The sequence below is a fragment of the Gallus gallus genome, chromosome 1 (assembly GCF_016699485.2).
Source record: "Gallus gallus isolate bGalGal1 chromosome 1, bGalGal1.mat.broiler.GRCg7b, whole genome shotgun sequence".
Lineage (NCBI taxonomy): Eukaryota > Metazoa > Chordata > Aves > Galliformes > Phasianidae > Gallus > Gallus gallus.
In genome coordinates this window covers 60,836,666-60,861,813 of record NC_052532.1, presented here as the reverse complement: position 1 = coordinate 60,861,813, position 25,148 = coordinate 60,836,666, and the positions used below count along the sequence as shown (strand labels likewise).

Genomic DNA, 25,148 nt, shown 5'->3' with positions numbered 1-25,148 from the left:
CCTGTTCTCCTTACTTCCAGGCAATAAATTGTTTAAAAAGACAGTTAAAAATAAATCGAATACCGCCTTAACATTACCACTCTAGGTTAGCAATTGCAAGGAACTTTAAAATACACTCTATGGTTGTGTCTGCAAAGGAAAATGTTAGTGACACGAAGCCCTGTTAACAAACAACTATCCTGAAAGGAGGTTCCTAAATGCCTTCAAACACAAACACGCGCACAGAGGAAATAATCCACACAATCAAAACGGCTCACTTTCCCAGTAGAGCTACAAAGACCATTCATGGCCTTTGATGGCAATGATACTCAGTATGTAGCATAAGGGAAACTACACAGGAGAGCTGGATCTTGGATCTCACAATGTAAGCTGTGTCAGCCGCTTCAACGGAGGGCATTTGGGTGCCACTGTCACTACGCACATATTTTGGGAGCAGAACTAAAATAGAAAGATGGCTTTTTCCAGTTCAATAAGGTAGGCAAAGCCTCATTTTGAGCTTTGTGAAATTCTTGTACTACCAAAAAAAAAGAGAGAAAAGAAAAGAAAAAAAAAAGGCTAGCCAGACCTGTATGAGATATGATACACAGTGAATTATGTACTAGACATATTAAAATCATCAAAGATTTACTAAAATTAAATGTCTTCAAGGAAAGCTCAAAGCTCACTGTAAAAATGCCGGTTGTTGATTCAATCCCTTCATAACTGAATGATTTCTCACTGCAAACTATTATTTTAATGAGATTCTCAGTGCTAGAGAACGTAGATTTGAACTGCCTGTATTCAGACCATTATAGAGACGGTCCAGGGCTTAAATCTGGATTTGATTTCAGTTTGGATTAATTTAACAAAAGCTAATTGTAAATTGAGCTTAAGCAATAAGCAGTTTAATCTTCATATTGTTCTGTTTTGTCAAACAAGGTTTGAATTCCAAGTCTGACTCATCATTCATAAATCACTACTTGAAATGTGCTACATTAATACTCAAACAACCAGCTCATTGTAAAGATGCTTTCTCCATATTTATTATTTTATTAAATGTAAGACTGGATCTTCAATCATTTCTTCTTTGCAGTAAGACCTACTGATTTCTTGGAAAATGTTGGCTTTTATAATAATCTTTCACGTGAATTTCAATTTGTATGTGAATGGATTTGTAAAAAAAGCAGAATTGTAGCAGTATATTAATACAAACCATTAACTTTTCTGAGAAAAGAAAGTAGCTATTCTGCATGCTTTATGCTACTGCATGTAAAAAACCTCTGTGTTAGTTCCAGTATAGGAACAGAATGATATGAAGATCTAATCATTTGAAGAACAACATCTCTTGCAGAAAATTCTGAAGTGGAATGGAAGAGGTTGCATGCATCTGTCCCTTGACTTCAAGTAGCATATCCTACCATTAATAGTTAGCAGGAGGCATAGGAAGAGGCTAAGAGAATTGGGCTGATTTAACCTGAAAAAGAGGAGGTTTTAATTATTTTGATAGGAGGAAATAGAGAAGATGACGCTAGTCTTCCTGGATGAAACTGGATAAGAGACAGCAGATACAAATTGGAAAACAGAAAATTCTTGTTAGAAATCAGGAAAAACCTTTTCATAATTGGGATTATAAAACACCAGAACAGGCTGCCAAGAGGTTGTGGCCATCTATATCCTTGGAGATACTCAAAACTCAACTGGATGAAGCCTTGAGCAGTCTACTCTAAAAAGACACACTTTTAGTGGGTTCTCAGACTAGATAGTATGTAAAGGACCACTCCAGTCTAAATTATGCTTTAATTCATAGAATTTGGGCTTTTCACTTTCAGATAATTTTATAGTTATCAAGGTTGGCATTTTCAAAAGAGGGGAAAGATGAGCTCCAAAACTCCTCCTAGTTGCACAAATATGATTTAGCTGCTTAGCTCCATTACAGCCCTTTGAATATTAAACCCAGAAGAATGTCTCCAGCATCCCAGTGAGGTCAAACATACCAAATCAGTTCACCAGGAATATGTTTTCTGTATTGCCCTTTTAATCCAACCTGACCTTCCACTGTTTTCGCTGATATTCTAAGAGTGCATTGTTTCTGATATACAAGTCTTGGCAAGAAAACACCAAATTCAGCACTGACACACTTATCCTTGGAATGAGGCAAAAATTAAGAGATGGAAGAAGGGAAGTTTATTTCTTGGTGCATACCACTAATGTGTTTTTCAATATTAATGTTCCAAGCAGTGTTGCAGACCTATTTCTATCATAGTAGGCAAATGTGTTTTTATGTTGTAATTCTATATATCAAATATGGAAATATAACAATTCTGCTTTTGGCCTAAGTGCTAAATGAAGAACTAATTGAGAATTTTCAAAACAACTGGAAATACATAAACAGACTTTTTTACCTATTGCTCCTCTCCAGAAAAAAAAAAATATATATATTCTTAAGGATGGAAACTTCTAGGATATTGGCATATGGCTGTTGGAATGGTTTAAAACAAACCATTTACTTTACTGTGGGGAACCACTTAAACATCCTGCAGTCCTAAAGCACGTTGTCATTGTGTTATTATACAATCCTCTCCCACCTTATGAGGCTATGGCTCAGATCCTAAGGCAAACATTTCTACATCACTGTAAAAAATATGAACAACAAAGTGGTTTAACCACAGTGTCCTGTGAGAAAATAAACGAGCAATGCAGACAAATCAGTTGTGTCAGGAGTGCTTTTGTCTAAACCTACAGAGCTTGTAATCAGAACTAGTGATGATAAGACCTGGATGTCAGATCCAAATTTTGCTTAAAAAATACCTTTTGACATTACAGGTACTTTCTTCACCCATGTGCAGATAAATCACTAAGCTGGAAAAAAAGACAAGATCCCATAACTTAACAGGCTTCTTCCTTTTTTTCCAGAAGGTTTCTTTCTATCCTTTCTTTTTTGACAGATTTCCTAAATTTGTCTTCCAGCACAAAAAAAGAAAACAAGTCCCAAACACCAACCAACAAGACAATGCACCAAAGAGCAAACAACAGCAATTGCACACAGGATACACCTACCCTGCCAAGCTTGCAATAACACCCTTCAGTCTACCAACAAACACTGCATGAAAGAAGAGCCCTACAACCCTTTAGATTAGTGTCAATCCTCAAAGTTACTGAAGAACCAACACACTCTTTCAGGCTGCTAACAGAAATCCAGAGAGCTTGCCATGAGACGTCTGCAGATCAGAGTCTGTGAACCCCAGATCTAGGGCATAATATTTGAACAAAGCTTTCTCCAGCTATATGTGACAATGCTTGAGCAGAATCAGATCCTGCATGCCACTCTTTTTTTTGGAGGGGGCAGAATTTCTGCAATCACTTTTTTTGCCCCTCTGATACATCTGATGTATTCCTAACAATCACTCATTATTTAACCTCAGCCTTTGTCCTGTCCCTTACTACAACAGAAGGGTATATTAGAAGAACCGTGAGAAAATATGACATAAACTTGTTTTTAAGCATAAATGTGAATGCTCAGATCCAGCATTGCTTTTAAACACGCTCTTCTGTTGTTTTGTGATTTCACATGCACTAAAACCATATATTCCCCATACTGTTTTTCTACTTATCTTATAGTCTACTTCTGCCTGTGTTTTATATTGAAAAAATGTTTGGGTAAGCAAGGAAATCACCACGGAGTAGACAGGTTCTAATGCAGCCAACACCTGAAAACCTTTGTTCCAAACAGCACTTGTGTAATATTTTAGCTGCCAAAACTGTAGCCACGGTGAATATTATTTAAATCTCACCATATTCACACCTCATGGATGAACAGCTTCAAGGCAAACTCACCTGGATATCTGAAGGGTAAGTTCACTGCATGCTACACTAGTACTTTGTTTGTACACCTACGTCCTAAAGACCGAATGAATAGATTTTATCACAGCTAAATTATTATAAGTGAAAAAAATGGACTACAAGCTGATCCACAAAGTGTAGGGGAAGATCAGCAACATATCCTGCTGGTAAAACCTAGCAGAGTCCAACATCTCGTTCTAGTGGAATTCCACATATAAATTTGAAAACCACAGATTTAACAACAGATGTAATTTATATTTTACAGAATATTGTTATTTGAAAGCTTGCACTACGTTGTATGTTATAATGAGAATACATAGCGTCCTCAAGCATCTCAGCAGGAGAGCTAGTGTTCTGGTCACCATCACACTGGCGAAGTTTCAAAGCCAAATTTTATTTGTAGGAATAGCACACCTGTATCTCTAGACGTGACTTCTAATAAACAGCAGATACTAGCTCATAAGCTATGCATCCACTTTATTAATCTAGGCAGCTTCACACAGCGCACTGACTTACTCAAAGAATCCTCATCAAATCTGTTTCTCCACTGTGGAACACAGTGGAAACCATGACATCAGTGACTACTTTCCCATTTTTTTTTGTAAAATACTTGAGTAGAGTCATTTCTGGCTTTGCTAACCAGCCTAAACAAGCTTTATTATTCCTTTAATGTAAAGTTTTAAAAAAACCAACACATTAAGTAAATGTTAATATAATGACTGTACTTGTGACAAATGGATATGTGGTGGAGACTGTGCGTGAGTGAGTTAAAGGAATCATCCCATTTCTCTCAGACTTGAATGTTTCACTGAGAGCACACACGTACAATGAAACATTCTAGAAACCTTTTGTCCACTAATAATGGAGAAATATAATGGAGAAGCTCCTTTTTGGAAGCCATTGGCTAAATCCAGAATACCTGAAAAATTATATTCTTATGTTCAGATAGTCCTTTTCTCCTTTGAGAACATGTGGTGAGCCATACCCTCTGTAAATACCTAACCATCTTCCTTCTGGAACCCGCTGCCAGAAATGAGAGAATAAACACTCCCCACTTGTCATTAGATTGTGATGCCCTGTGTAACTACCTTCAGCATATACTCATCTTCAGTATGGCGTCTCTGAGAGTCTGCATCAAGTATTTTAATGTACGTGCCCTTCACATTTCTGATATTTAATGACCCAGGAGGCATTTTTTGAATTTTAAAGACATGGTACATGTTGAGTTGTCATTTTTAGTTGCAGGGTTTAAGAGACACATTATTAGTGAGGTTTGGCTTTCCTTTTGGCTACGTTTAGTGTTAGCAACTGAGATCCCACCATTAGCAGCAAACAAACACAATGCACAGCTGAATACAAATGAAAAACCTTCCTGTTATACAGTTCTGTATATCCCAGAGTGCTGTGTTTTGGTAACACCAACAAAGAGCATATGCTGCATGCAGCTGCTGTGGTTTTTCAAAGCCTGCAGGATTTAACACAGATCCTACCTGAGACAAAGGCTTCTCCATCAACTATTGGCAATGATACAACAATGTTAGATTATAAAGTGAAAGACTTTATCAGCCTAGTTCATTTCTGCATTTAATTATTTCATTTTTCTGTTCATCTCCCCACATGTGGTAATTACAGAGGAACTTCATTCTGCAGAACACATATTCGCAAACCTTTGAACTAAACTAAAGGAGATCGCTTAGATATGAATTTCTCTCTGAGGTTTGACATATGTAGATTAGATATATGTGGATGGATTTAAAAACTAAACTTTGAACTGAAGTCTTCCTTGCACAGGAATGTGTTTCTTTATTAGTTCCTTAGGAGATGAACAAATAAATAACTCAGGTCCGCCTGCTAACAGAGCTTATTGAAGTCTATTGCTCTGGATCCCATATACAGAAAAATAGTGGTACAACTGACAACCCAATTAAGGCCTCGTGCTTAGGATTCCTTGTTGTGTTATACCCATATGAACACAACTCTCTGTGTTACTTTAGCTCTCTTGTATTCTCTTTAAGACATACCTAAAGCTGCGCTCAGGTCTGACTGAATAGTGTATAACCTCTCTCCCATTTGTTTTTCAAGAGCTGGAATCTGCCCAGACTCAGATTTAAAAGGTTAAAAAAAAAAAAAAAAAAAAAGAAATCAAAGAAAAAAATTAAAATAAATCCCTCTTTCTCTCTCATGGCTAACTACTATCAAACCAAATAATTATTTGGCATTTTTCCACCACATGTAAGGATCGTAGGCAGAAAGATCAGTAAGGTGCTTGTCCCTCTATCTCAAAAATGTATCAGCAAGGGCTGAAGTCTAAGAACGCTTACCACCATATTGTAAACTCAATTCATACTGACTGAGTGGCCTATGCATCAAAAGCAGGACCTAAAGGACAAATGGTATTCTGTGACAACATCCTCAAAGAATCCTAGATCCCTTGTACTACACAATCACCCCAGAATTATTTACTGAAAAAGACACGTAGACAGCAACAGCAAGCAAAATGAACAGTCATTTTATTTCTTAGGACAAAATCAGAGAACTGGTTCTATCTATCTTCCAGCAATGAGCATTCACAATCTTTACAATCTAGGTTTAAAGGAAGTGAGTATTTTTTATGAGCCTGCCCTATGCTCCACACAGGAGCAGAACAGAAGAGCTTTACTGGGCATCTCCTGCAAGGAAAGGTAGAGCAGTAGCCTTTGTTGCCACATGCCCTGAAAGCAAAAAAGACTCATTTATATAAACTGGTTTAACTGCAACTTGTTGCTAAATTGCACTGCTACATCCATTCTCCACTGTACAGTCTTCATGACTTCTTTCATCAGTTAAGAACTGATTTCTTTTGCAGACAGCATAGCTACCCTTGAAGAGCACAGGAGTCTACTTTATTATCCATTTTATGCTGGCTAATGAAATCTGAGTGCTTTGGATTTGCATCCTACATCTCGCAAGCATGGCCTTCAACCCTATAATAATCTCTTTCTCCAGTCCACAGTGTCTCCAGGCAAGAGTCAGCTGGGACTAGTGTGAAAGTATGTTATGTTCTGAATGCCCAGCCATACACATATGCTATAGCCAAACAAAATACATCATGGTTCAATTCTTCTTGCTTTTCCCTGTGTGGGAGCGCTACTTTGGGCTTTATTCTCCTCTACCCAGCTGTGAATGTTAATTAAGTTCCTGTAAGTTTCATGATCTTTGAGACTTCTTTCCCTCCATCAAATGCTACTTGGTGGGGACTACTCAGATAAACAGATGGATAGTACTGTCATTTAAACTTTTTCGAGTTTAACTTTGGAGCGTTTAAGATAAAAGCTGGTCCAAACTGGTATGCTTTGTCCAAGCTGTAAAAGTTTGGATGTGTTCTCTAAAGATATTCTGCAGTTTTCTAACACTACACACACTCCATGTCTTTCTTCAAGACTCTGGGAGGACGAGCTTCTACAAATTCTCAGCTGAACAGCAGTGAACCTCTTGTGTTTAGTTCATGCGTCTGCCGTATGTTTAATGTATACAGTTTACTCAGTCTCTTTAGCTTACTTTGATGCACACCACTAGAGACAACTGACTTGAACAAAAAAGTGAAATGCTACTTCTGCAGTAATGTGAAAGGAAATACTAGTCTTTGTCACGGTCCTCATTATTCAAACTGTTGAAAACTCCTGATTGTACTTCTTCCTCTGCTCCTTTCTTCTCCCCTGTGTGTTTGTGGGCCCAGGCTAAAAATTACATTTTATATTTCATCCTTTGAATGAAAATCAAAGGCAAAAAAGCACTGAGAATATTGAGATGAAACGCAACGTGCAGCATAAACATTCCTACAAACTGTTGGTGATACATGCATTTTACAAAGTAAAATGTAAAATAAATAAATTAATGAAAAAGTAAGTCTTTTGTTATGCTAAGGTTGGAATTCCTTTGTAGCATTATAAAGAATTGTGATTATTTTAAAATTGGGCAATTTAAGCACCAAAGTTAAAAACCAGGTAAGTTGGCCTTACAAAATCTATAAATATCTGAAGGAAAAACCTCTAAATTATCTACATAGTATCCCATAGAACAGAAAAGTATTTCTATTAAAAACAGAAAAAGCTTTGTTTGACACAGTTGATGGGACTTTCTGTTTTCTTATGACTTGAAATTTCTCCTTTCCTTTTCACTTGAGCTTCACTCCACACCCCGCTCATCTTACTCTCTCCTACTCTGTTCCTCTTCACTATTTTTTCTCTTTGGCTCTCCTTTCCAAAGTAAACCCATGTGCTCATGCTCATCTTAACAAAGCTGTCTGTATAACCTCAGATATCTTACTCACTGTGCTTCTGTCATAGCCCTTCATCTAGTCTGTATTCAGAAAACTTCTCAGTTCAACAGTACTGTGAAAACTGATTGACAACTTTCGACCTAGGAATTTATACGAAAGATGCATCTTACTGTAAAATTTTGAAACCTAATAATTTTTCCTGCTTTGATAAAATCATTTGTAGGACATCTGCTCATGTATATGTACACAAATCTTTCCTACTTGACATCATTTGAAAGTTTTCAAATCTTTGAATCTTTGTTGACTGTGTCTTTATTGTAAGTATAGTAAAGGCATTCCCTTTTCCAGATATTTTTATTTTTGAAGGTATTTAGTAGTGTTTTAACAACAGCTGTTTTAGCCTTACATATTTTCATTGTTATATGACTCATCACTTCAACTGCATTTGCCTGCAGCTTCAAAGAGTTGTTAATAGCAGCCCCCCCCCCCCCCCCCAAACCCCCCTTTCTGGATACTGTTCTTGGCAAAAAAAAAAAAAGAAAAAAAAAAGTAGTTATGTACAGATACAAATTCCTAGATTCTAAACTGATGTGAGCTGCTCAGTATCACCTCAACACAGACCGTCTGTAACTGCCCAGAACCTAGCCCTGGGTATATACATGAATGCGTCTGTGTCTGCATGATATAAACAGAGTTGATAGAAACATTTATGAAAAAAAAGAAAAAAAAAAGATGTGAAACTTAGAAAAAAAACTTAGAAATGAATTTAAAAAGCAGCTGCATATAAAAGAGAGAAGAAAAAAAAACAACGCTATCTTTTTTTGCCTCACTTTCATCTTTCAATCTAGGCAAAATTCCCCATATCATGGAGGGAAGAGTTGAAAGGGCATTTCCTTTGACAGCCAACAGGGCATTGCTACTCTGAACTAAATTAATGCTAAGAATTTTCTTTGTACGGCTAATTATTAGGGCTGACATCCACATAGAACAGCCCTGCCTCGTAAGATTCATACAAACATACAGACATTACATTCCTGTCTGTCCGCACCATCTGTGCGTGTGGTCTGCAGACACAGAATTCCTGTCCATCTACACTGTCCCTGTGTTTGGTCCACAGAGGCAAGATTCCTGCCCAAGCACATAGCAGCACATGTGTAATAAAGGGCTGCACAGATGATTCCTCTCCATCTGCTTTTCTCTTGTCGCAATAAGCCAGCACTTCTTTCTTTTTCTTTTCCTCTGCAAGGGTCGCTTTTTAACGTCTGCATCAGTGCTTAGATAATAATATTAGTTGGGAAGATTGAATTTTGTGCCAAATTTTGGATTTGTGCCAAAATTATCAAACAGATGTTCATAGAATCACAGAATTGCTAAGGTTGGAAAAGACCCACAGGATCATCCAGTCCAACCATTCACCCATCACCAATGGTTCTCGCTAAACCATGTCCCTCAACACAACATCCAAACGCTCTTTGAACACAACCAGGGTTGGTGACTCCACCACTTCTCTGGGCAGCCCATTCCAGTGCCTGACCACCCTTTCAGAGAAGTAGTAAGTTCTCTTCCCTTCCATGAAATTCATGACACACAGTACATAGTTCATGCTGGTTTTGTCAGATGACTTTCTCTAAGGTGTCTACATTTCATACAGTATTCTTGTCATTGCCTTCTCTACATCCAATCTCTTGCCTTTCTGTGATTCGCGTTACACTATGCCACTGCAGATCAGTAGTGGTGTATCCACTGGGCACCATAAAGCACGCTGTAAAGCTTAGAAAAATATTAGAAATGCTGTCTCGGCTACAGAACCACCAAAAGGAAAAAGTTTGTGGAAGAAGATTAAGAGTTCAGCCAATCATGCCTGTGGTGATTTTTTTCTTAACAGTGATTTTGATGCAAAGTCATTAAACTTAGAAAAGCGATGCCATGTGTGAAAGAGCCCTGACAAAGCAGAGGAAGAAGCAGAGATGAACAGAAGGACAAGGGCAAACTGAAATGATTTATTTGCCACTAGAAGACTTAGAATGAGAAAAGGAGGCCTTCATATTGCTGAAGTCATATTTGTATTGTAAAAAGGTTGCTGGGTAACAGTGGAGAAGGACTATCTTACTCCAGTAATTTGGAAATGGGATAAGAGAGGAGAAAGAGATATCAAGAAATCTTTTTATCATCTGAATGATAAAAAAGATAGAGATGGACAATGAGGATCTACAATTAGCTTGTGCTTAAACACATCCCCCAATCTGTGCATCCTTCTTTCTCCAGTCCAGGAGCACATACTGATAGCATGCTTGTCACTTTGTGAGATATGTAAAAGACTTGAAAAGTGCACAAAATGAAGACTTGTCTGTATAAATAAATATATGTCCCCTCAGAAAGAAGAAAAAAATCCCAGAATGAGAAGGTACAGTACTTATTACTTCCACAGAACAAATAAGCTCGCACAGTCTTTCAAGTTTTAAACAACTTATGTACGAGTGTTTTCTTAAGGATCACTATATGGCTTTTAGTATTTTTTTTTCCAACAACATTAATGTCAGCAGTTGGCAGCAGTTTGGGTTGCTAGCTGAAATACAGGAGGCAAAGCCAAGGTTTATCTACTAGTGTTTTGGAGATGGAGGGCACACTGGCATGGTGTCAGAAACTGCAGCTAAGTTTCAGCTTAATGTGAAAAAAGTAGAAAGATTCATTTCTCAAACTATTAAGAGGATTAAGTATAATACAACAGGGAAAGCGAGTGTTTAAAATATTAAAGTTCCCTCCTAAATAAAAATCCCACTGTAAAAACAAGAGGTTGTTCAATTCCTATGAAAAGCTTGGCCAGAGTTAACTGTGAGCTCCATTTGTTTTTTGTTTACTCACCTACAGGAAACATTTGTATTCACTCTAAGACAGAAATTGGTGGTAAACAGAAAGAAAGGGAACAAAAGACTCAGTTCTCTGACTGTAAAGTTGAAATCGAACAAAGAGAACAATACCCCTAATAAAATGGCTATCCCTTAACCAGGGTTGTATTCAAGATAAAAGACCATTACTTCCCCTCGGCACCAGCACAGTGATCAGACCTAACATATATTTGGAGAGTAAGGTACTATGGAAGTTGAGAAACTGAAAATCACCTACTGATAACCTAAACCTGTGAGATGTTATTGTAAAGGTAAATGTACTCATACTTGAAACTGAGGGTGCTCGGGTGCCTCACTGATCTTATATCTGTATGATAAATGTGATTATGCCGTGTAAATTCAGACAGCAATCACATAACTGAGTTTGAAACTTATTCTGCCTTTATGCACAGTTTCTGAAAGCATTTCTTGGTATTGAAAAGACTCAAACTTTTGGTACCACATTTAAAGCAAAGAAGGGCAGGACAGAGACCATTCCTTTACTTATGTATTTATTTTTGTTCAATAAAGGTTCACTTAGGTACAGTAGAACACAACCGCTCTAAAGACAGTCTGTCAAAATCTCTACCTTGTATTTGACAGCATCGTCTGCAGACCCCCATTTGTGGGAGGGACTGAAAGCAGGGTCTCCATCCGTATCAACTTTCTCATCCTTATCTTACAGAGTTGGCAGCTGCTAATAGAACCCTCACAGCTCCCAAAGTCAGAAAGGAGCAAAAAAAGTCTCCATCCACTTTTTACACACATTCATAAATGTCAAGTGGCAAAAAAATTACCTCTAGGGAAAAAATACACACCTTTTCCTCATCTCAGAGAAAAAAGTGTAGAGATGTACTTATTAGGGAATGCAAAATGCATGGCTTTATTCGGCACCAAAACCTGAGTGGTTCTTTTTCTTTTTAATTTTTTTTCCTCTTTTTTTTAAGACTTGGATTCTTTAGAACATAATACCGTGAATTTAATAGAACTGAAGGGAGTCTGCAGCCATCAGCACCAGTCCATTTGCAGATGCTATCGTAAGAAACTGATACCTAATTTCATAAATCTGTGACTGCTTTTGATAAACTTGATACACTATCCTACCAATTTCTACAATTTAGTATGCAAATTAGCAAAGGATTAGAATCAAGAAACTTAGGCCTAATTGCAAGCATATATCTCAGTTTTCCAACTGCAATATGAAACTTCTATTTTCCTCTGTATTATCTATTCACTAGCCTGAGATATGGTGTACTGGACTAGGCTCAATCAGACTGATTCAAAAAAGGGAATTATTCTCAGAATTTGATGGAGCTTAATAAAGTGCATGATGAAAAACCTGTACACAGAAATATTCCAGGGCATAAGCTGAAAAATATCTGAGACTGCTGGTCATCAACAGCTCACTATTTACCGAAGCTGAAGTGCATTCTGTAGAGTTAAGACTTAATTTTTCATTATCTGTTTTTGAGATGGTAGAAATTATAATTCTCTATTTTCCCTTTGCAACCAACTAGAATTGATTTATTGCATTATTCCCCAGGTAAAACCTCAAATATGCAACATATGCTGTCTTCTAGATCACTAATTTTAAGGCACACAATTCTATCTACCCTTCCTCCTTCAAGTAAAAAGCACATTACAAGTTGCACAACTGTAAACCTGAAATCTACTTGAAATCTTCTACCAATCACCACATATTTCTGACTTCACCTTCTTCTTACATGTTTTTTGGAATACTTGCTGCATTTATCACCTTACCTGTTACAGATCAAACACAAATTAAAACCAGTACCAAGGCTGGTGAAATGATTTTAAGTTTTATTGGGTCTTCCCTGTGGAACAGTACCAGCAAACATAGGAACAGATAATCATTATATACCAAGCTGGCACGTTTTGACTGTAGATGAGGTTAATAGCATCTTCTAGACAATTGCCAATGCCATGTAAAACAGCTTTAATTCATGAGAATTGTTATTATAGAAAAAGGGCAGATAGTGATAGGACAAAGGGGAATGGTTTTAAACTGAGACAGGGGAGGTTTAGGTTAGATATTAGGAGGAAGTTTTTCACACAGAGGGTGGTGACGCACTGGAACAGGTTGCCCAAGGAGGCTGTGGATGCCCCATCCCTGGAGGCATTCAAGGCCAGGCTGGATGTGGCTCTGGGCAGCCTGGTCTGGTGGTTGGCGACCCTGCACATAGCAGGGCGTTGAAACTACATGATCATTGTGGTCCTTTTCAACCCAGGCCTTCCATGATTCTATGATTCTATGAAGGTGCATCAAACAATGAAATACAGGAAGTGTGACCATGCACTGTTCTTGGAAAATTGCTGTACTTTTACTGTGCTACAAGAAGTCATTCCATATCTTCAGTATGAGAACTGAAATTTCAGTGTCAAATCCCTTTTTCTTCACACACAATATATTCCTTGGATTAATTCATCAGGATGAGATCTGATCTCATCCTCTCTGTCACCAAAACTTCAGAGATCAGTAAACAGTTCGTCTAAATGACAAGATTTAAATGTAATCACAAGCTCTCTGTTTTTCCGGTCAGCACTCAAACAACATCAATCCGAATACCAAAACAGTGATGCCAAACCAGCCTGGCCACAAGAACCAGTTGTTGGAAATTCTCAAATATTTTTTCCCTGAGGCACATCCTGCCACTGGACAGCAAACAGGAAGTTGCTGTGCATGGATCCTTCCCAACTACCACAAAAGCTGTAACTTTTAAGCAAAAGAAGATGCACCGATAATTTTATTCCTTGAGTTAATGACTATTGGCATTCTTCAGCTCTTCTAAACTGCTGGTTCTGAATCTCACAAATTCATCAGCTAACAGAAAGATTGTCAGAAACTGACAGGTTACTGTTCTTAACATAAAATTCAGAGCACAGAAGTCTCATAAAAATTAATGAATTTGATCTGTTTGATGTCTTTATTAAAAAGATCTGCTTCAACACTTTCTCTCTATATTTAACAGCAAAATAACGCCTATTAGATCAGTGGTTTCTGCCACAACAACCACAGATAATCACCATATAGTACAATTATGTGAAATGACGACGGCTGTATTTACACCATTCCACCAAGCTCATGCAGTGTTCTTAACTCGTTAGTAACACTTGCACAAGCTCCTCCCAGTGCAGACTTAACCACTATAGAATCATAGAGTGGTTTGGGTTGGAAGGGACCTTTAAGATCATCTAGTTCCAACCTCTAGTTCCAACCCCCTGCTATAGGCAGGGACACCTCCCTCTAGACCAGTTTGCTCAAAGCCCCATCCAGCCTGGCCTTGAATGCTTCCAGAGAGGGGGCATTCTCAACCTCATTGGGCAACCAGGGCCAGTGTCTCACCACCCTCACAGTAAAGAATTTCTTCCTGATATCTAGTCTAAATCTACCCCCTTCCGGTTTAAAACTATCTCTCCTCATCCTCTTGCTATCTGCTCTTACAAAAAGTCCCTCCCCAACTTTCCTGTAGGCTCCCTTCAGGTTACTGGGAGGCCACTATAAGGCCCTCCCAGAGCCTTCTCTTCTTCAGGCTCAAGACTCCAGCTCTCTCAGCCTGTCCTCGTAGGGGAGATGCTCTAGCTGATGCTGAGCACCAGCGAACTGGTTGCCAGTAAATAGAAAAGGCACATCAATGGGATGCAGGGTGTCTCAACCACTAACGTAGATACATTATGCAATCCTGATTTTCTAGCAAGGAACAACAATACTTTAATAATTTAGGACAGGACTTTGTAATCCATGAATGAGAGAGACTGTAAATGTGGCAGTGGATGCTTTTAACAACTATCCTATTAATTTACATTTATTTATGCTAAGTTTAAATGAATTAAAAAGCTGTATAACTATAATATGACATCTTAATAATAGAATCAGTAAAATGGAGGAATATTTCTAATAGTCTGAAAGTGTCTGAAAACTGAGATTGAACCAGGAAAGAATCAGTCCATAGATTATTTTCATAATATTACCAATGTCTGTAAGGAAAAGATAGCAAGTACTGCTTTGTCATCTTTCTTCCAAAGTAATTTTATAAGTCTCTGTCTCTCAGTGGGGAAGCAAACCTTCATCTCCAAGCAAGCCTGCAGATCCATAACTGAAAAGCCCTAAAAACTGAAGCCTTAGTCAAGATACAAGCAGAAAACAGATATGGCTCTTTACAGTAGGGCCAACAGAAAGTTTATTTCTCTGGCATTCTGAGGCCAGCTACAGCAGAGCACTTGTTTGAATATACATCATTATTTAGTAATACAAGAGGCAGAGGTAAAGGTAAAAGGAGGAAGGGGAAAGGAAGGAGACTAGATGTAATATAACAGAAAGATGAAATGCTGTCACAGAAGACTGCTGTCACTGCACTGAATGCTGTTACTGTGGTAACTAATGATTAAAAATGATGGGAAAAAAGTCTGGAACGCATGGCAAGAAGGTACTTTCTTTATTTCACACTTCAAGGTTGTGTTCAAGGGCATGATGGAGCCTCACTTTCTGTGCCTGCTCGGTGTCTGTCAGGTTATTTGGGCCTGCTCCTGGCAGAGCTCTCCATCTGACAGAAATAATTGCAGAGGAGCAACAACTGGCAAAGTGAGTGGCACCGTGACTGATAATCTGGGTGGATTACAGGCCTTCGACAAAAGCCACAATGTTTGACTTTGACAGCTGGCAATGCTCGATGGGAGCCAATTAGTGGATATATGTTCACTTCAGCCACAAGTCTCTTCTGTTTCTAGTCAAATAGCTTCCTGACTAGGATGTGTACGAGCGCATTCCCTCACTTCTACCTGCTCACCTGCATGCCAGCTACATTGTCAGAACAGCTAAAACCAGACTATAAAAACAACATATTTCAAGATCTTTATATATTAAAGACAGTAAATTCAAATTTTGTAAAGCTACATTTGAACCGTCAGACAGTGATGGTACAAGAACCTTAAAAAAGATCAGTTTACTATGATTCTACATGAACCTAGACTGTGTAAATAAGGCTGTGACTGTACTTTTAAGGTTACAAGTCCACCATATCTGGCAGCATTTCTCATAAAGCTTCACTATTTCTTTAAAATTTCCTGGCAAAGCAGGTTAATTTGTCCATTGCTTTTTCAAATAGGTTAACCCAAGACTTAGAGAATACCGGCATTCAGAAAATAAGTTCAGTTTGGTCCAATACATGCACGAACCTCTGACATCCAAGTCCCCTTCAAACTCTTCTGTCCTCAGCTTTCTTATCACATACACTTTTCTCCCCCCACTTTTTTATCTATTTCCACTCCTGCTAGTGCAAACACACAGATACTGTAGCAAAAGGATCAATTAAGGAAGATGGATCCAACCTCCCTGAATGATGTCACTTATTTCAAAGATCTACTTTTACCTTGCTTTCTCAGTTATGAAAAAGCCACCATCACCGTACCCAGACAACTTAAATACATCTTCTGACAGTGTTATGTTTTGAGAGGTGCTTCTACTCATTAAACTCAGTGGGCACCATTGCACCACCAGGAACTCTCAGACGCTCTTGGAGGACAATGGTAGTTCTGTCACAGAAACAGGTATGTTTAGCAATTACCTGTAGGGATCACATATGTATCACGTGAAAATGAAGCTATTTTGCTGCTCGTGTAATCATCAGATGTGGTTTCAAATCAGGGTAGCTAAGGCAAAAAAAAAACCAACCAACTGCATTATTTACAGAATCTGCAGTATTTCATCTGGCAGGGTGGTAATAAAAGCCTGCTAGAAGTGGGGTAATTCTGATACAACTCCATGGCAGCAAGAGGAAAAAGCTTGCCTGTCAGTCTCCTCTGAACCATTTTACATTCTCCTGTTACAAAGAAAAATCACTCTAACCAGTGGAACTTCACTTTGGAAAAGTTCGCGGCAAAAGAGTGTCAAGTGTCAGTGTGCTGGGTTACCAAGGAGACAAGTAACAGTGGAAAGCCAGTATTTTCAGGGAGGAGATGCTATTCTGGAATCTAAAATTCTTTCCTTTTCCTCATGATCCCATTTACTTGGGAAACAAGTCCTTACAGTAACTTGGATTCATAAGGAATGTCAGCCAAAATCTTCAGGGAAGAAGCACAGAGAAAACAGTTTGGAACTTGCAATGCTAGATGAAGTATGTATTGAATATTGCATAAATACTAAATATTAATAGTACTAGTCATTGTCAAATAATTTTGCTCAATTTTTGGGAATGGTAAATAACAATCTCTCAATTCATTTTGGCCTACAGAGGAAGGAATGAGTATGATGAGGAGACAGTAGCAAAAGAGAACGTATTAAAGATTCCTCTTAATGGCAAGCAGATTGACTACATAGCCCATATTATCAATAGCACGAGGTTTCTTATCTCCGTTCACTAAGATAGAAAGAAGCACTTTTTCAAAAAGTTTAGACTAACTGAATAGCAAGAGTGTATATTGGACAAGTACAAATGTCAAAGTATCAGATGAAATGGATATTACTAAGGGAGACATTGCAGATGAATGTTAGCATAAGGGAGCCAAAGACATTTCTTGACAGTCTACTCTGTTCAAAATGAAAGCTATCAAAAAATAAAACCAAGAAGATCAAACTGCTCATTTCTTTTGTGTGTCGATCATCAATAAGACAGGTGAGTAACAAAATTAATTTCAATACCCAGAGAACATCATTTTAGGACAGACAAATAATAATGAGGTGGTTCTCAGAAAAATCTTATGTCCTCAAATTTATAAACGCTGATAAACTCTTTCTTAGTATAGTATACTATAATCAACTATAATGGAAGTTATTAGTGGTTATTCTGGGGAACCTGTGGGGATTGGTGAGGTTTTGGAAGATTGCATTAAGGTTTCTGACACTGTCTCACATGACACATTCACAAACAAATCCAGTTAAGTAAATGCCTCATGTTCAGGGTTGTCCAGTTCTGGCTACCACACTTGCAGAAGGAAGAAGACAAATCAAATAAAATCTGAAAAAGACCAACAAGAGTGATCAGATATCTAAAAAAAAAGGCACTTGAAAACTGAAAGAGCTGAAACTGTCCAATTCAGAGGAAAACAAAGAGGAGATACCACTGTAAACAAAAACGGCTGCTAAAAATATCTAAGAAACAATCTCTTTTTTTCCATGCCCATAACAAATAGAAAAACTAGTAATGAGCTTAAATTGCAGTAAGGGAAATTATATATGAACAATAGCATTATAATGATAAAGACAGATGAGCCATAGAAAAGACTTATCAAGATTGAGGGTCTCCACTAAGATTTAAGGGAATAGAATACAGGCATAACTGGTTCGGCTTGAAAGTGAGACATTTTTTTCTATGATTAAAATATTAAAATGTGGATACCAAACTTTCTGGGAAATTATACTCCACGGTAATTAAGAACTGTTCAGTAGCAGAATAGATGAATAAATCAGGTGTGTTTCATGGACATCTGTCCTGAGCTCAGCACCATTCAGTAATTCAGTATTTTTTTCATTAACAACCTGCATGATTGTGTAAACTTTATGTTTAAGAGATGTGAAGGAGGAAGCCTAGCTAAAGTACAGGACCAAAATTGTAAATGTTTTTAAAAGATTATCCAGCTGGCTCCACAGAGCAGGGAACATTTATGTAAGAAAAGGCAGCAAAATACAAACATACTCAGCAACCCAATATGCAGTGTGACATGGCATCACACCATCTAAAATGAAAATTTTGAGATTCCATCATCAATATCACTGAACCAAGCCAGTTTTTGGTAAGTTCTGAAATAGTATATTAAAATAATAATTGAGAATAATTATGAAACATTTACATAATAATTCAAGTAAGCATGGTGAATCATATAATAATATGAGTAGGGTGATTTACAAACAATTCAACTGAGTAACACTCCAAGCTCAGAAGACAGATACAGATACAAGTTCAGCGCTTCCTAACTATTTCATTACTATGACTTGACATTTATGGCATCGCAATGCTTACAGATATTGGTCAAGTTAGGCCCCCACTGTGCTAGACAGTGTATAAACACAGAAAATGACAATCTTTGCTCCAAATAGCTCCTAGTAGAAAACCCCAAACATTTGAGACTCAAAGCCCACAGACAGGAAAACCTCAGCCCATTCATGTATGCCTTCCGTTTACAACTCAAAGCTACAAAGTAGGATTTGATTTCACACAGCTACAACAAATATATCCTGATTTTTAAAACTCTGTTTGACAAGAAAATGCATAAACGATAAATAGGCTCTTTTCTAACAGGAAAGTGGTGGATGTGATGCCACAAAGCTCCTCAGGTCTCTTTCAATTCCAGCATGACACACATTGCAGGGACTTCTGTATGGCATATAAACCGAGCACAGTGGCTGGCGCTCGCCACACTACATCTGGACTGTGTTAGGCAACCGTCAGCTCTGTATTCTTGCATCAGCCCTGGCCCCCTCATGTGAGGCAGCCTCCCAACCACTCTTTCGCCATGAACCAGTCAAGGAGACAAAGTACTTTGGGAGGAAGTAAATTGGGACCACATTAGCTGGTGACCCTCGCCCTGCAATTGGCCTCCCTTTCCAATGATAGAGGAAATCCCTCATGCAAACTGACAACCAATATGAAACAGGCAGCTCCATTTACTGGAAAGCCTGGTCAATGCTGAGTGCCTCATTAGGAAATGGTCTCTATATTGAGGCACATTCCTGCAATTCAGAGCCTAGAAATTCTAAATTAAAACAACATTCATGCCATATCCTCTTTCCGAAATGCCTCTCTTCATCCAAACTTTAATTTCTTTAAGTATGTATATTAAAGAACCAAAATGTCTTTGGCAGCACTCCTTCCTTCTCTTTCATAGTAATACCCTTCCCAGGCAAGCAGCTTGGAATATGACACAATGTTGGGAAGAGACAGAGGAAAGAATAGTCGCAGAATCTTCAAGTATCAATATGACCTTCCACTGACAAATCTCTGTCCTCACAAATAGTTTTAAGTAAGAAAAAATCATTTGAAATTGTGGGGCAGAAGAACATGGAAATTATTTCTTAAGACGTAGATTGGGACTTAGATGATAGACTGCTCCTGTTTTAGGAAAGAGTTGTATCTTTATATACTCTAAGAAAAGTCAATTAACAGTGAGTCAGTCTGCTAACAACAGAAGCCACTGTAGCCACTCAGTGATAAACAGCACAAGACATGAAAAGGCATAATCTGAACCCCAAACATAGACAACAATTAGATCCATTCACATTCACTATGGTGTGATCAGAAAATTGCTTTTCTGAAGTGTTATCTCTGTCAGAAGCTCTTTTCTAGCTTGCTGCCAGGTTCAGAAATCAGGCCCATGGTGTGTACCACAGTATGCGTAACTCTTCACACAAACCACCTCCTTCCGATATTGCTCAGCACTTCTGTTTGCATCCTACGTACTTGGAAACTGGAACCTCTTAGTCAACAGTGCTTGCAAGCCAACTGAAAGAACTGCTTTCCCACAACAAACAGTAAGTGTTTCCTAGAAATGGGATGGACTGAAATACAACATACTTATCAAGGATCTCAACAGTCCTAAAATAGTATTAAAGACACAAGGAAGGAAATACTGAAGTCAGGATCCCAACTCTGAATCTGAAGGGACGAATAAACTTTTTAAGATCCAGAATTGCTTTTCAGAGTCTTCCAGAAGATCTCGATTAACCAGAATTGCTTGTTTTTCTTGAACAATGTTTAATATAAGTTTGATTTTTCACTCACAATTTCTACTGGAATTTTAGGAACTGCAGCTAAACTTCTAAGACATTCCTGAAATGTGATACAGTCCCCTGGAACTGCTAACAGAGATGGATCTTTGTTCGAGATGTAGAGTAGGATATATGTGGAGAAAGTTTAAACTGATGAAGAAGCACTGTGACTTTTCTTGAAAACACAAGGCTGTTGACCTGGGTGACCTGTAATAAGCAAAGAGGGCCGCAAGGGGAAAGCAAACAGATTATTTGCAAAGCACATGGAAAAATGATTTTCCCTTTGACTATATTTACAATGGGAATCGTGGAAAATATTACAGCCTTTTCATAGCCATTTCTTCTGCCCCATCTCCTGTGTCTGGAGCTGCTGTAGTGGGTGATTTGAGTTGGTGGCCTGAAAAAGTACATATTAAAACTACTCATACTGAAGAACTAAATGTGATGTCAGCTCCCCTATAGCTTATAGAGTTGGTGAATTGATTGTTGATAGAATTACTGTCCATGATAAGCAACTCTGAAGAGCTTTTCTTTCGATGGTATTGAAGGTGGCACACAAAAAAAGGACAAAAGATAATATACTCTTATAACGTAGGATAGATGTCAAATCTCTGTTACATCAAATAAGCATATGTCAAGTACAGCTTTAATATAGTTTAAATTGTTTATATATAAACATATATTCTGCCTTAGAGACCAGGGATGCACTGGACAGGACCTTGCAGTCCTGTTGTCTATGATTTTGTATTTGTACTTACACTGCTCATATGCTATTTATATATAATGCTAGTAGCAGAGATGTTTTGAGGAGACTATGATTTACTGTATGCTTTCATCAAGGCTCTTTTAAGAGGAGGAACAATTATGAGTCTTTATAGATAAGGGCAATTTTAGATTCAGAAACTTCAAAGGCATTTGGATATTCCAATGATTTTTTTAAAAAAGGACTACTGATCCAAAAAACAGACAACATGGAAGTCCAGAAATGGCCTCAATTCATACAGGTCATAGAAAGAAAAATTTCAAGTTAATCTCTCGTGCATTTGTTTATTTTGAAAATTAAGGACGCTGTACCTATGCATAAAAGCACTTAGAGTGGGCATCCTTCAGAGAAATGCCTTTGAAGGAACAATATATGATATTACGTGACTTATCAGCACTGAAAACTAGTGATATGAATTACAACATTCTCAAAGTCACCTAAGTGAAACTTAAGACCCTATAGGAAATCACAATGTTAATATACAAACTGCATATACACAAGTACTCAGTAGGAAAAAAAAAACAAAAACCAACCCTGAGAATCATTCTCTCCACCAACCAAGGATAATCAGAAGGAAATAAGGAAGGACGATGTGCATGAAGGAGCTATAATTTAAACTTGAGACAAGAACTGCTTTAAAAAAAAAAAAGCCAATTTCTCTTAAAATGAGTAGTAACACATATTAAGGCTGTTACACCTACAGCCAATTACTCTAAGAAAGTAAGTACAATTGATGTCAACACTTCAGAATCCTGTCCTAGTAGGAGGGCATCTGGATGATGAGTGAAAGTAGTTACAACTGTTGCTCAAAAGTAAATGCATAAATAGTATTTTCTACTTGTTTTAATGCTATTGTAAAACCATACAACCCTTGATGCACAATTAAACAGTAAACAATTGTCATCTTAAAAATACATGACCAGTAACCTACTTGTATTTCCTAAGGAAGAAGTAGAGAAATCCCTTATTAGGGACCAGACCTGCTTTTGTCTTAGATTTTGACAGTAAGAAAAATAACATGTTTGACAAATGAAATACATGTAAAACTTGATGAAGATGGAATCGGTGACATGGAAGAAGTTGATACTGGATTGACAGCAGTATTATATGCTCTTTCAAGGAATGTGGCCTGGGAGGAACATAGCATGACCCACCACAAGTGTTAAAGTGAAAAATCTACACACATTCTGGATCTCCTATTGACAGAATTGCCTTCTGTTTCCTCATTCTTTCACTGGCACTGTATTTTTCACTTTGCATTTAATATCAAAACATAATTTTAAAAGCTTGAATAGAAATATAATTTTTCTGATCATTTTGCTTAAACATAAAGAACTTGGAAACAGGAAAAGAACAGAAATAGAAAGGGACAAATCTCTTCACTAGCATGAGACCTCCCAGATTCCACTCAAGTAGCTGCCATTCCCTTATAGTGCTTCTGTCATAGATTAGGAACCACAGCAGAGACTGTGTAGTGTAACAGATGCATTTGACCTTTACAGCAAGAATTTTCTTCAGTCTATGCTTCCTCCCTGACAAGAAAAAATACAGGTCACCAAAAGTACTATCACTGCACTTCCCTGAGCCTCTGGAAGTTAAAGATAAATGCCTTTTTAAATCATGGTGTCCTATATATTGTACCATACATTTACTAATGAGGCAGGGACACAAAGAAACTTCCCTTACAATTGAGACTGTTTCATTCCCACCACGTTTTAAAGAGCTCATGATCAGTAGCTAGTTTGAAGTCGGTATTTATGTACTTTTTGTCCCAACAGATGAAGAGATTATGTATTATTAGTTCCAAAAATCAAGATAATTATTGCACATTAAATTATTAACTGGTTTCTTTCCTATCCTTCCTCTACTCACCTGCTGCTTGAGCTGTTGCACAAGGCGGTCTTTCTCTCGTTTGAGGGCAGCCACTTCATCCTGAGTCTTCTTCTTAGAGGATGAAAGTTCTAGCAGAGCAATATTGGCATCTTTTTCACTAATGGCAGCAAGAAGGGCTTCTTGTCTGAAAAACACATGTAGGTACATGATCATGCTGTGAAACTGAGAGGCTTGAACATACCATAAGCACTGCGGTTATATGTCCATCAGTGGAGGAGGAAGTCAAGACCCACCTGCCCCCCACCCCCAAGATGACAGTGCTGATACCAAAGTATTGCTTATAGGACAAGAAAAACATATTATATGTTATTATTCTACACTTAGCTGCTCCATTTTAAATAACTACCATTTATTGCTTCTTCTGCTGTAGATTTTCATTCCTTATACTGGTTTACATTTCCAGAAGGGATTTTGAGAGCGCACACAAAAATACTTGACTAATCATAAGACTTCTGTGTTAAATTACATTAGGTTACATTGCCTATTCATGCAGCTATTTTAGAAGGGAGGTGGCATGAGACAAGTTTATTGAAATCACTTGAACAATACGGAGTATTCCCAGAAGCATATGATGACACGGACACTTCTGTGCTACAAGGCAGATGTTGAAATATGTGCCCTTAAGCATGCTTGAGCTATTCTCTGACTTTCATTTGCGAGTAGGCAATATAATGATGGGCTCTTTGATGTATGTCCTGAATAATTAAAAGAAAAGTCACAAACCTTTTGCAGCTTTGAAGAAATATTTTAAGCAAGAATGTTTCATAGCAGTGTAATAACTAGATATAGAAACACCACCTTACCAATAGCAAAAAACTCTCACAAATATCCCAGTGTTGTCTGAAACATTTTGTAGGTACTGGAAAGAGGGGAGATGAAGACAATAACCCTGTCAATAAAACAGCAGTTCTTGAACTCAAAGGGCTGTTATATATTAGGGAAAACAACTATTTCTGACCATAATTCTCACTTCTGATTGCTGTGGCCAAGTCAGGATATGCAAGAGAACATAAAAGAAAACTTGTTGTCCAATAGGGATGGCCTGTCCCTGACCTCATAACAAAGAGACATGCTGTTCCACTGTGTGAAGGAGTAGAAGAGAGGTCCTTCCTAACCATGAAAGATATTATTATGCGGGAGCGATGAAGAAAGAGGGAGCTGAAATATTACAGATTTTCTATCTACCTTTAATCTAAAAATTTAGTTGCAAATGGAGTCAAAGTAGTAAAGGTTCCAAATTCCCAAATAATCCAAATTTTGACTTCATAGTAATGTTAGTAATTTCAGGAAAAAAAAAATTCAAGAATAATAAGGGGTGCTAAAATTATTGTGCTAATCATGTCAATAGCAATTATTATACTAATGACAGTGCCGTAACAGTTGTTTACTAAAAATATAAGAAATGTTGAAGAAGCTCAGTGCGAACAATTAAGATTGATGTTAATTATACCAATACATCCATTTATTGTCAAGATCTTTTTATAATCAAGACCCATTCATAACCTGTTGACTTAGGATGACAATGACAGACTGCTAAGGATAGTAATGACATTAAATCTTCTTTTCCTAATTCATCTGTTACTACTCCTTGAGGAGACTAAATCAGCTTTCTTATTTTCCTTCCGTATCTTCCTTTTAAACAACTTAATTGTGGATAAAACAAAAATACTTTCTGCAAAACATACTCATTGGACTCCACGTGAAAGTAGACATGACAGAGAAAACTTGGAAAAAAGGGAGAAATTGAACCACTATCATTTCATATTGATGTTTTAAACATATGTATCCAACACAATGGACTTCTAAGCCTAC

General features: G+C 37.6%; 1 protein-coding gene across 17 annotated transcripts in view; it reads right to left on the bottom strand.

Annotated features, from left to right (window-relative positions):
* The window catches only part of ERC1 (ELKS/RAB6-interacting/CAST family member 1), a 291,778-nt gene that overhangs the window by 35,691 nt on the left and 230,939 nt on the right, over nt 1–25,148 (bottom strand). For all 17 annotated transcript variants that reach the window (XM_040650627.2, XM_046901424.1, XM_015286777.4 and 14 more), the window contains one exon: nt 23,316–23,460. In XM_040650627.2, the coding sequence (XP_040506561.1) occupies nt 23,316–23,460 (145 nt within the window). The remainder of the gene's footprint in view (nt 1–23,315; nt 23,461–25,148) is intronic.